The following is a 12,835-nucleotide window of genomic DNA, read 5'->3' on the forward strand; positions in this document are numbered from 1 at the left end:
GCAAACTTTTTGTATTTTTTTGGATTTGAATGAAATTTTGTGTGTTCGATATGATCAAAAAGGCATTTTGCATCATAAGTTCGTCCATAAAAGTTTGGTATCCTTCCATATAAAAAGGCCATTAAAATTTTCAAAATTCTTTATCCATATGGTGTTTTGGGCAAAAATGTAGGTATTTCTTAAGAACTCTTTAGTTACTTTAGCTACTACTCTCACAAAGATAAGATTGCGTAGAACATCCATTTAAAACTAGTTTTTGCTCGAGTATAAATACATGTCTTTGCCAAAGTTTGTATGAAAATCTAATTTGGAGCTTTCAAACGGCTTTTACACTTTTACACATCCCATTCTCCAAAATAGACTATTTCCCAGAATGCCATTCCCCAGAAATCCTTTCGCCATTCCTCAGAATTAACCATTCAATACAAATGTTTGTTGCTGTTGTTTTAAGAGAAGGGTTAGCTTTTCAATTCAATTCAATTCAGTTTATTTCATTAGTTTATCGACTAACAGTAGTTATGTAAAAGCAGTACAGAGCTTTGGGAGATCCTTTCAGCTGCGTTTAAGGCACTTATCTTAATGGATGCAAACAAAGTTCGTTGTAAAAGGAAGCATAAAACAGGAAAACAACTCACAAAAAACCTGTTAAGGATTTAAGTTTTATGAGAATAAAAAATGAAACTCAGAGATATTCTTTTCTTTTTGCAGTATTCAAATCGTCAACTCCTCCAATTTTCTTATATTCAAAACTTCAAGTTTTATAAAATAAGAAGGGTAAATCTTTATGAAATATATGTTTCTAGTAAAAAATTAACACTTCTTTTATAAAATCTTCAAATGTTATAAAAACAAGGATGATCTCTATAAAGTATAAAATACCATTTTGTATATCATCAAATCTTTTAAAAAGAAGGGTAAATTTCTATGACGTGCATAGATCTCATACAAATGTACCCTTCTTTCTTAATAATTTGTCTTCAAATTTCATGAAAAAAGAGAATCTGTATGAGTTCAAAAATACTTATAAAAAATAACTCTTTTTTTAAATTCTGCAAGTCTCTTGAAAAAGAAGGCTGAATCTCTTTGAATTTCATAGGTCTTGCAAAACTTCAAATCTTTAATTAATAATTCTCGTAAAAAATAACCCACATTAGGTCCCATACATACAAGTCTCCATACAATTTTGGCAGCTGTCCATAAAAAAAAGTACGTGCCAAAAACACCAAATTGATCAGAAAATTCACTCAAAAGTTACAGCTGTTTGAATATTACAGTTTTTGGCAAAGTTGTAGGTATTTTTGAGGACTATTGAGAAAAAATGGGTACACGGAAAAAAAATTTGCTGATTTTTTTAATTAACTTTTTTTTACAAAAACTCAATTTCCCAAAATACGTATTTTTTGATTTTCGAGATTTTTTGATATGTTTTAAAGGACAAAAATCTGCAACTTTAAAGCCATAGATAAGCTTGGTCAAAATATCTGCCGTCGAGTTATGAATTTTTGAAAAATAGTGATTTTTGAAAAAAATCGAAATTTCATACAAAAAAAATGATGACTTAATTTTGTAATGTATAATTAAATTGTAAACCAAAAAGTACTTTACAGATTTTTTGATAATGTGCTCCGTTTTCAAGAAAAAACCACCGAAAGTTTGATTTTAGCGAAATATTTGCAGTTTTTCGATTTTTAAAAATAGTTACCATGAGTGACCATTCCTGAATTTTTTTTTTCGAAAACTTTAGAAAATTTGCTATAAAATTGTCTAAGAGACATTGAAGATTGGACCTCTCTGGTTGCTGAGATAAAGCGGCTTTATGAAAAAGAAACAGAAAAATTGAAGTTTTCTAAGTCTCACCCGAACATCCCACCATTTTCTAATGTCGATATCCAAGCAACTAATGGTACGATTTTCAATGTTAAACATGAAACATTCGTGAAATTTTCCGATCTTTTCGAAAACAGTTTTTTATTTTTTTTTAATTTCAAAAGGGCCAAACATTCAACATTACACCTTTTTGAAATGTTAGTTTTGATTAAAAGAAAGATCAGAAAATTCACTCAAAAATTACAGCTGTTTGAATATTGGCGTACCATTTTGGTATGGACAGCTGCCAAAATTGTATGAAGACTTGTATGATGATGATGATGATGATGATGATGATGGCCCTCCACTAACCCCCGCCCATGGGATTACATGAAGTTTATTTATCTTGTTAGATATTTTTGTAATTTAACTGTGTTTTTGATTCATTCTTTATGCATTTATTCTCTTGTTTTAAACCATGCGCGTCCATAAAAAAACCTTTATTTCTTTAACATTGCATTGAACAGGGACCATCTGGATATTGAGATTATTTCCCCCGCCCCATCTCACACACATATGAGTCCATTCAAGGGTTTTACCGCACCCACAGTCGCGTTGCTTTTGATCGATTGGTCATATGAGGCCCAGAGACGTTTGTTCTCGTGTACCCAAAGAGACGTGTACCGTTATACGGATGCCGACTGCCATAACGTGCCTCCTTCACAGCAACCCTCTTGGGATTTAACACACGTGAACTTCACAAATTAACATTATTTTTAACGAAACACAAACAATGCCGTTTAAACACATTAAAATTGTCCTTATTTTTTACTTCACATGGCAAATTGTTGTAAATTTCATGCCCTTATAATATAAAGAGTTCTGTGAAGATGCAAGTAAAACGTTACTTAATCCACCCTTAGGTGGTTGGTGCCTTCCTCACATTTAGAGGGTAATGCTATCCAAAATAGATACAAAAGGGCGGACCTTTCAGTTTTCTATCAACTTGATTCATTATTCATACCATCAGATTGGGTAGTCAGATCTTCATAATTCAGGGCTCTTATGTGCTTATAACTTTTGACAACCCGATCTGCGATCTATTGAACTCATTGAAAAGGTCTTTTCATTACCTATCCAACGAAAAGTCGCATGATAGATCCGGATAACGTTTTCATCAATACATATGAGATCCGGCCTGAAAAAAGTTCATAAATAACACTTAAGTGCGTATAACTTTTGATAGGGTTGTCAGATCTGCAATCTTTTGAATTCGTTGCAAAGGGCATTTAATTACCTATTCAACGACAGGTCACATGATAGATCCGGACAACGTTTTCATCAAAATATCTGAGATCCGGCCTCTAAAAAGTTCATAAATAACACTTAAGTGCTTATAACTTTTGATAGGGTTGTCAGATCTGCAATCTATTGAATTCGTTGGAAAGGTCTTTTGATTACCTATCCAACGACAAGTTGCATGGTAGATCCGGACAACGTTTTCATCGAAATATATGAGATCAGGCCTCTAAAAGGTTCATAAATAACACTTAAATGCTTATAACTTTTGAATGAGTTGTCAGATTTTCAATGTCTTGGACGCGTTCGAAAGGTCTTTTGATTACCTATCCAACGATAGGTCGCATGAGAGATCCGGACAACGTTTTCATCAAAATATCTGAGATCCGGCCTCCAATAAGTGCATAAATTACACTTAAGTGCTTATAACTTTTGATAGGGTTGTCAGATCTTAAATGATTATGACGCGTTGGAAAGGTCTCTTTATTAGCTTTCTAAAAATGTATAGCATAACGGGTTTTCTTACAAAAACCACTCTTTTTACAATCTTCCGGACTTTTGTTAAAATCATTTTTTAAGCATAACTTTTGATGTACTTTACTAAACTTTATAATTTTCAATAGCGACTTATGGGAACCCAAGACGGATCGAATGAGACCAAAACGGTCCAAATCGGTAATCCAGTGCAAATTTTTTTGATCAACATCCCACCACACACACAGACATTTGCTCAGAATTTGATTCTGAGTCGTTATGTATACATGAAGGTGGGTCTAGGAGGTAAAACTAAGAAGTTCGTTTTCTGAGTGATTTTATAGCCTTTCCTCAGTAAGGTGAGGAAGGCAAAACGAAGCAGTTCTTATTTCATCTGCAAACCGAGTTCTATGTGAATGTATGTCTCGTCCCCCTTTTATCCTTTCATTCAAATACTCTGGAGCTTGACCTTTTGCAATTTTGTGCACCAACATTAATGTCAAAAACGTTACTCTTTGTCTCACTGATAGCCACTGCAGTGTTTCCAGCATAACTCGCCTAGGTGTCCTTCTGTTGCACTTGAGAATCAATCTCATCACTTTGTTTTGTAGTTTTTGCAGTCTATTCATTTGTTGTTCATTTGCCAGATACACAATTGAGGGACAAAAATCGAAATGGGGAGATATCAACGCTTTGTACAAAAATTTTAAGCTCTACTGTGACAATTCCTTCGACAATCTACACAAAACACCAAACTTCTTCGCAATTTTCTTCACTATGTGGTCAATATGCTGCATAAAACTCAGTTTGTTGGCTCAGTTGGCTATTATCATGCACTTTGTTTTCGAGACGTTTAGTTTTAGTTTCTTATGTTTAAGCCAGTTGGACAGATTACACAGATCACAGTTGAGTTTTTGAATAGCAGCAAAAGCATTGTCGGAAGAGATAAATATCACAGTATCGTCGGCAAAAAGGTTTATATCACAGTATTTGAGCACTCTTTTCAGGTCATTGATGTACAGAATGAACAGGATTAGGCCAAGTACACTGCCTTGTGGGACACCAAACTTGGTTTCTAGCGGACTAGATATCACAGAGTTGAATTTCGTTTTTTGGCTTCTAGTTTCCAGGTACGACGAGAACCATTCAAGTGCTTTTTCCTTCAAACCGTACTTGGCGAGGACTTTTACGAGCTTTTCCCAAGATATTGTTTCAAACGCACGTTTTAGGTCGAGAAACACTGCGATAACTTTAGATTTCTTTTCTAATTCGTCTTTCCATTTAGCTAAAATGAGGTTCAACGCAGTTTCACACGAATGGTTCCTTCTATACCCTGTTTGTTCTGGCACTAACAAATTTTTTTTTTTTTTTTTTTTTTTTTTATTATTATAGACATTTTACCACTTTTGTGGCATTCATGTCTTGGAAAAATGGTTCAAATTTTGTTGTATAAACTGGTTTCTTTCAGGAAATTTATCATCGATATCTCCTTTCTTTTCTCGTTTGCAAGAATGGTTGAAAGTGTTCCACTGATGCTGTTGTTTTTTCGGCTTTCCTCGAAACCTCTGCAGTCTTGCAGAATATGTTGGACTGTAAAGGAGACGCCACAATAGCGACAAACTGGTGGCGCAATTTTCTCGAGGAGATACGAGTGAGTCAAGCGGGTGTGACCTATCCGTAGTCTCGTCAGAAGACGCTGGTCCGATGCACAGCTTCTGTCCACGTTTCTACAAACGGTTCGTTTTATCTGTCTAAGTTGTTGTTGTGTTTGGTTCCACTGATTTTGCCATGCTTTCCAAATCTCGTTTTTCACAGTCCGTACAGCATCTTGAGCAGGGATTTTGAACGAGTGAGGTGGTGGCTTTGATCTGGCTTGGTTGGCAATATTGTCTGCTCCTTCGTTTCCGGGTATGCCTGCATGCCCTGGAATCCAGCAGAACGTGATGTTACACCCGGCTGCTACTTTCTCAGCTGCTTGGATCCATGGGTGTGATGAGTGTCCACTTCTGATTGCATTGATGCAACTGGCGGAGTCCGTGAGGATGATTGTGTTCGCGTTGCAGCAGGCGATAAACGCTGCTTTCCATAGCCCGTACGCCTCTGCAGAGAACACGCTACAAGTTCCAGGAAGAGTGTAAAGGTATTGGCTGTTCTCGGTGACGACGCCCACTCCAGTTTCGTCACCGTTTTTGGAACCGTCTGAGTAGATTGCGTGGTGTTCGTTATAGTGACTAGACATGTGGGACAGAAAGTTAGGTACAACTACACTGCTTGGAGCGCCAGACCGTAGTTGAACCTCGAACGTATCGTCAATTTGGATTTTGTTATCGTACCACTTTCTTCCGCTTAGTCGCAGTACGTTCTCAGTCTCTGGAAATGGGAATCCTGATAGTTCTTGAAACAACGTAATAGCACGCTTTATTTGTGGTGCTTCTGCCAGGGAGGGGATTTTTCCACATAGCCGGATTGCGAGCTGGGATAATCGTTGAGTCATCAAGAACCTGAACGGCAAACATCCTGCCTCAGCAACGATGGAGAGAATTGGGCTCGTCCTAAATGCGCCCGAGGCTTGGCGGATGACTTCGTTGTACGTGGGGGCTAGTAGTCTTTCCATTGCTTCACTGTTGATGCTGGTGATTCCTATTCCGTAAAACAATTTTGATGTAATGAGAGCTGATCCGGCTTTCAAAAGAGTTGTTCGGTTGCTGCGTTTCAGTCGGCCCCCAAGAATGCGTAAGATGTTCACACGATTGCTGCAACTCTTCCTAATACTTGCAAAGTGCTGAAGGAAGTTAAGTTTTGCGTCTAGCAGCACTCCAAGGATCTTCATTTTTCTCACCCGTGGAATGGGAACATTATGAACTCTTATTGCACGTCCGCGTTTTCGATGACGAAGTTTGCAGATATGCATTAATTTGGATTTTGCAGGTGCAACTACAAAACCAACACTGTCTGTCCAATCGATAAAAGCATTGACTGCTTCCCTCATTCTGCGACGTACCAAAATCGAGTTCGGGCCCTTGGAGATCAGAAGGACATCATCAGCATATAAAAGTATATGGACGTCAGATGAGATCCTCGCAAAGATTGGCTGCATGGCAATTAAGAAGAGCGTAACTGACAGAATTGAGCCTTGGGGAACACCGTTTTCTGCTATCCTAGCGCTCGAGAGTACCCCATTTGCCGCAACCCGAAAAGTTCTGTTTTTAAGAAAGCTTGCAAGTATAGTTCGAAGACGTCCAGTAATTTTCCAGTCGGTCAAATTCTGCATGATTGCGTTGCGCCAAGTTGTGTCGTACGCCTTGGATATGTCAAGTGAAACTAGTTCAACGTGTTGATCTGCTCCTGCTTGTAGTAATGTTTCTAGCTGCGCGAAGTGAGTGTCGACTCCTCTTCCGGCGCGGAATGCATGCTGACGATTGTCGAGCCTCCCTGTTTCCTCTAGTTCCGTAATCAGTCGTCGATTAATGATTCTTTCGAATAGTTTTCCTAAGCAGCTCAGCAAGGTTATTGGTCGATATCCCTCTGGTTGGCTTCGGTCCGCTTCCGGTTTTGGGATGGGAATTACTACACCCTCCTTCCATTGATCTGGGAACTCTCCAGATGACCATACGTTATTATATAATTCTAGTAAAGCTGCTTTGCATGGGAGTGGTAAGTGTTGGAGAAGTTGATAACTGATGTTATCGTTGCCCGTGGATGCGCCACCGCGCTTTGACAGTGCCCACGTGAGCTCGTCCATCGTAATATCCGCATTGTAACGCTTGAACAAATCAGGTCGTCTAGAAAGGCTCCAATCTCGTTTGTTCCCAAGGTTTTTCTTACGAAATTTTTCCGTGTAGTTTGCATCGGATGATCTTCGCTCGTATTCGTCAGCAAGTGCGTTTGCCACGATTGATCCTTCATTGGTGATTCCATCTGGGAGCTTGAGGGTGATGACGTTACTGCACCTCTTACCACGAAGCCTGTTGATGCGGTTCCACATTTCACTTGACGAACTCGTTGGGTTAATGCTTTGTACGAAATCCTCCCAGCTTTTTTGTTTGGCTTCTTTGATTACTTTGCGACAGAGAGATCGCGCTTCGTGAAAGAGTTCAAGTGCTTCGATTTTCCTGGGGTCTTCGTCGTTTATTCGTCTAAGGGCTCGAAGTCGCTTTCGTCGCAGTTTGACGGCTTGTTCAACTTCCTGACTCCACCATACCACTGATTTTTGTCCTGATTTCCCGCTTGTTTTTGGTACACTTTGATCAGCAGCCTCAACAATCCTGGCGGAGAACTCTTCCACTGACAGATTCTGGCCAGGTCGGATGGTTGAAATGGTGAGGTCCTCAAACATACGCCAGTTTGCTCTGTCGTAGAGCCATCTTCTTCGGTGCCTTGGTTCGTCAGCTGTATCAGTAGTGTCAATTCGTATCGGGAAGTGGTCGCTACCAGCACAGTCAAGAACAACATTCCAGGTGAACTGGTCTGCTATCGATGTCGAGCATGCTGAAACGTCGAGGGCTTGCGTCCTGCCAGTGGACGGGTCACAGCGAGTGTGAGAACCAGTATTCAGAACGAGCATGTTTTGCTCCACGAATAGCGAAAGGATTTCGTGTCCTCGTTTTTGCGCTAGAGTTTTTTCGGTTGATAGTCGACTACCCCATTCAGTGTGATGTGCATTCAGGTCACCAAGAAGCAGTACAGGTTTTGGAAGTTCGTTCAGCAAGCTGGTCAGGTTATTTGTAGCCTCACTGTCAGTCGGAGGCAGGTAGACTGAAACAACTGTTATTTTGGTAGAGAGGTGGATTCGTACTGCAACTGCCTGGATGGTCGTCGTGGTCTGGATTCGTTCAAATGGTACTCCACATCGGATGGCCATACCAACTCCCTGCCTTCCGTGAGCAGAGCACGGCCCGAGTAGAAGAGTATAGCTAGCTCCAAGGAAATTCTGTGGTGTTTTACCCTCTTGTGCGTTTGTTTCTTGTAGACAAATAACTGCTGGTTGGTGTTCAGCAATCAGAAGCTCGAGTTCTCCACGATGGGCTCGAAGGCCGCTCATATTCCATTGCAGAGCGAAGGATTTCCTCGTTTCCATGTCGTTGTTAAGTGAACCTGTGGAGCAATGATTTACAGCCGGAGATGGTGCATTCTTAGAAATGATAGGGATACTTGCCTGAGGGGTAGGCATGTTCCCAGTGCCAGCTGCCGCCCCAAGCTCGTCGATCGTATAGATCGGTACTTTTGAGGTCAGGGCTGGCACAAGGATTTGCCTGTTGCTTGATGCACTTGCGGTTGATGTTGTTGGTGTTATGTTGTGGGCTGATTCTTTTCTCCTACAGTTCAAGCACGGTTCAACTGGATCTTTCGACGAGCCAGGCCGTTGTAAGCAGTCAAGGTAGTTAAGACACTGTTCAGCTTGCAATACTGGTTCTGGTTCCATCCTCATGGCAGGACGACGGGTAAGCTGACAGAGCACAGGTTGCAGCATGACGTCCTCGCTCCCGCTTCCCGTAGCGTCCTCCCCCTCTACTGGGGGCGGGTAGACTACTTTCTCTTCATCTGATCCCAACCATGTGTGTTTGAGTTTTCGACTGTTTTTTAAGTGTTTGAGTGTGGTTCTTTTTCCTTTAGTGTTCGCATTTTGTTCCATAGGATCCGGAGCCACTCCGGATCCACCTGTTTCCTTAGTTTGGGTTTTACTAGACATTATCTTCCTCATCGTCTGCGTCCGCTGTATCGTCCAGCACTTCGTCGCCGGAGATTATTTCCAAGATTTCGTAAATGTTGTTGACGTCGATTTCCATAGTCTCTGGCTTGTTGGCTTCTTCTACCCCGAGCTTTTTGCCAGGGGGTTGTGAGCTACCTTCTGCTTCATTCGATAGTGATGGCTTGAGTGGTCGTTTCTTCTTGTTTTGGGTTTGTTGGTGTTGCTTTTCATGTTGCTGTTTTGCTTCCTTGGTCGTCTGCTGGTTTTTGAAAGTGGAATTAGATTGATCTTCTGGTAGCTGGGGGGTTGGTTTGTTCTTGTCTTTGGGCTTGTTACGACAGAGTTCTTGTAATTTGCGCTTCATTTGATCGTTTTGTGTTTTTAGTTTTGTGTATGCTTCCAAGATTGTTTTCATTTGGGCAACCTCGACTCGAAGTTTTTTGATTTCGTTGTCCTTTTCTGATTCATCTCGGGCCTTTGCTAATCTAGCTTGAACTTGACTGGCGTAGCTACCTGCTCCACTTCTCTTTTCAATCTCGAGTTTAGCATCGTTGTAGGTCATTCCACAATCAACCTTCAGCTTGATTATTTCTGTTTCGTGTAGATAAACGGGGCATGTTTTGCTTGACGGTGGGTGGTTTTGATTACAGTTCTTGCAGAAAGCGGGACTCGAGCAAGCGGCTCCTTCGGTCGAAGTGTGGTTCTTGGAGCAGTTACGGCACGCTGCTTCGGCGTCGCACTTGGCCTTTGCGTGGCCAAAGCTGAAGCAATTGTAGCAGATTAGAGGAAGTGGGTAGTATTTTTCTGTTTCTACACGAATCAGCCCAAAGAACACATGTTTCGGAGCGACTGTACCGTTGAATGTTAAAATCAGGCTTCTGGTGTTTTGTTTTCGTCCATTCACGAATTTGGTGATCCTTCTTACTGCGATTACTCCTTGTGGATGCAGCTCAGCTAGTAGCTGATCCTCGTCCAGTTCGACTGCATCGCTACACCTAGCCCAACATTTGACGACGTTCAGAGATGGGTGTGGGGCGATTTTTATTTTCGTTCCATCGATGAGTTCTTGTACGTCTTGAAGTCGTACGAATTGATCGTGGTTACGAACTTTGATGACATACTTGCTTCCTTTAGCTTCCGTATATGCTTCGGCAATTTTTCCGACAGCACGTTCGATAGTTTTTCCGATCGTAAAGGGGTTTTTCGGCAGGGGTGTTGCATCATCAGCCGTGCATAGCTGAAGAACTTCAATTTGACCATGTTCATTGAGAGGATCCATCCAAGTCTGGATTCGTCTGCTGTTTGGTCCTCCTCCCGTATCTGCAAAAGGCGGTGTCACCGCCGGGTGCTTGCTTGCCGTGGCCATTATGGCCGGCAAACGATCAACGATTTGGAGTTTTCAGTAGCAGGTGATTTAGTGACCCGTATATTTCGATTAAGTACAGCCAGGTTTTGCGTTACCGTCGAGACGGGTAACGACTACGCTTTTCCCTTGATAACTATTTCGACCAAGCGTTAGAAGGTCCAGTCAAAATAGGAACGTTTTTCCCTGGTTACTAGTAGCTGTCCAATACGTCCAAAGGTCCAGACAGTACCAAATGCAGAATGTTAGAAATAGACACAGTTTGTGCTGCTCGTGCTGGGTAACTTATATTCCTCCAACACCTACAAACTGGTAGTTCTTCTGATTGAGAAGAGGAACTGTTTTGGTTGAAGGTTTTCTCTGTTGACGAGATTAGCGTGAGTGACCAGAGAGTTCACCCGCTCTCAGGCTCGAAGCTTCTCCTCTTCTGCAAGCTTGCAAGCAAACTGACGCTGGATCTCCACTTATCGTTTGCTTCACTCTCTGTATAGCTCGATGCTAATAACTTCTCACTTGTCAGAACAGTTCACTTCTAATAAATAGTTTTTCAACTATTTGGAATATAGTCTGTTTAATACACTTCCGCGCGATATTCGATAATAAAACAACGACCGACGCACTTATCTACCGGCGCGACTTCTTCAAAGTTCAGTTAAGCCCGAAAGTTAATGAAAAGATCGAAAAATACCAGCAGTAATGACAACGTGTGTCTAAACTCACTAGTGAGCAAAAGCTCGATGACTAACAAATTGTTACTCGTGATATAGTTCAACAATTGTTCTTTCACAATCAGTTCCAAAGTTTTTTCATAAATAGGGAGCATGTTTATTGGTCTAAATTCAGTTGACTTTGTCGTTCCCGGAACCTTTTCTATTGGCACAATAACTTGTATGGGTGAACCAATGACACAAAAAAGCAAAGCTCATAGCTAAGCCCACTAAGTTTGAGCCAAAGCAAAAATACAAATAAAATCCATTTCCAGTTTTGATAGAGAATTGCTCATATGATGATGATGATAAAATATTTTCCGCACAAAAGTTGGACGACATTTGGCAGCGTTGCCAAGTTTTGGGAAAAATCATGATTTTTTTTAAATGCCTGGAAAAAATGTCAAAAAAATAATTAATTGAACAGTGCGTAGAGTAGGGATGTGCGACAATAGGTCAAAGGACATGAGGTCGAATGGACAAATGGTCGAAAGTGGACAAAACGTCGAATAGGCAAAGCGTCGGATGGACAAAAGGTCAAATGTGGGAAAAATTAAACATAAAAAAAAATGATAATAACAGATTTGGGAATTTTCTACCATCAATTAAAACATTAATCACACCTAGATTTTTTTTACCGAATTCTGTAAGCTTTACCAAATTTTTTACTGCTGAATTTACCGAATTCGGTAAAAACTTACAGAAATTCGGTAATGAAGTTCATTTTTGTTGATCGTACAACCGAAATTCGGTAGAATTTTGTTCATTTTGACAGACGGTTTACCGATTTTACAACTACCGAATTCGGTAAAAAATCTACGTTTTTTTTAAAAGGTAAAATATTATTTTTTGCTTTTTGGGTTTTTGAAACTGCTTTTTTTCAGCTTGAATACCAAAATAATACAATCCAAAAAACAAAAAAAAAAATATTATCACGGATAGAAATCCTACAAGCAAATCCTGTAGGGGAAGGTGGGGCAAGACGACCATATGGGGCAAGAGTAACAATCGCTCGTAAGGCCGTAATTTTTACAATTTTGATTATTTCCAGTATGAGGAATTGTTGCTAGCAATGCAATTAGCTGATTCTACTACACAGCAAAAAAAATCTGTGTAAAATCGCATGCAAAAGCATGCACATCACCTTTGTGAGAAAAAGCATGTAATATTGTATGAGAAAACGTGTACACAAAAAGCATGTACCGAAGAAAAAAAATCAGGTCTACTCACCCCAAAAATAACACCAATCCGGCGAGAGTCATATTCAGATTACCAAGTCCGCGCCTCAACCCACTCGGCTATCTCGCCGCTATGAAAATAGTCGGATAAATGCCAATGTAACAGTAGGTTTTCCGTACGTCGTATACTGTGTTAACTGCAAAAGATGTATGGGGAACCTACAGCTGCATCGGTGAAGATCCAACTATTTTCATAGCGGCGAAATAGCCGAGTGGGTTGGGGCGCGGACTTGGTAATCTGAATATGACTCTCGCCGGA

General features: G+C 40.5%; 1 protein-coding gene across 1 annotated transcript; it reads right to left on the minus strand.

The window, feature by feature from the left end:
* Window positions 1–9,260: 9,260 nt before the first annotated feature.
* Window positions 9,261–10,387, minus strand: LOC120420312 (uncharacterized). The gene is made up of 2 exons (XM_039583305.1): window positions 10,341–10,387; window positions 9,261–10,029 (listed from the first exon to the last, which is right to left on the minus strand). The coding sequence occupies exons 1-2, from the start codon at window positions 10,385–10,387 to the stop codon at window positions 9,261–9,263; spliced, it is 816 nt and encodes a 271-aa protein (XP_039439239.1).
* Between the last annotated feature and the right edge of the window lie 2,448 nt (window positions 10,388–12,835).

Source organism: Culex pipiens, chromosome 3 (genome assembly GCF_016801865.2).
Source record: "Culex pipiens pallens isolate TS chromosome 3, TS_CPP_V2, whole genome shotgun sequence".
Lineage (NCBI taxonomy): Eukaryota > Metazoa > Arthropoda > Insecta > Diptera > Culicidae > Culex > Culex pipiens.

Excerpts from the sequence above, each read along its gene's own strand:
- LOC120420312 (XM_039583305.1), bottom strand. The coding sequence starts at position 10,387 with ATGTCATCAAAGTTCGTAACCACGATCAATTCGTACGACTTCAAGAC. Across the intron at positions 10,030-10,340 it reads AATTCGTACGACTTCAAGAC|CTTTGGCCACGCAAAGGCCA; the intron begins GTACAAGAACTC and ends CAATTGCTTCAG.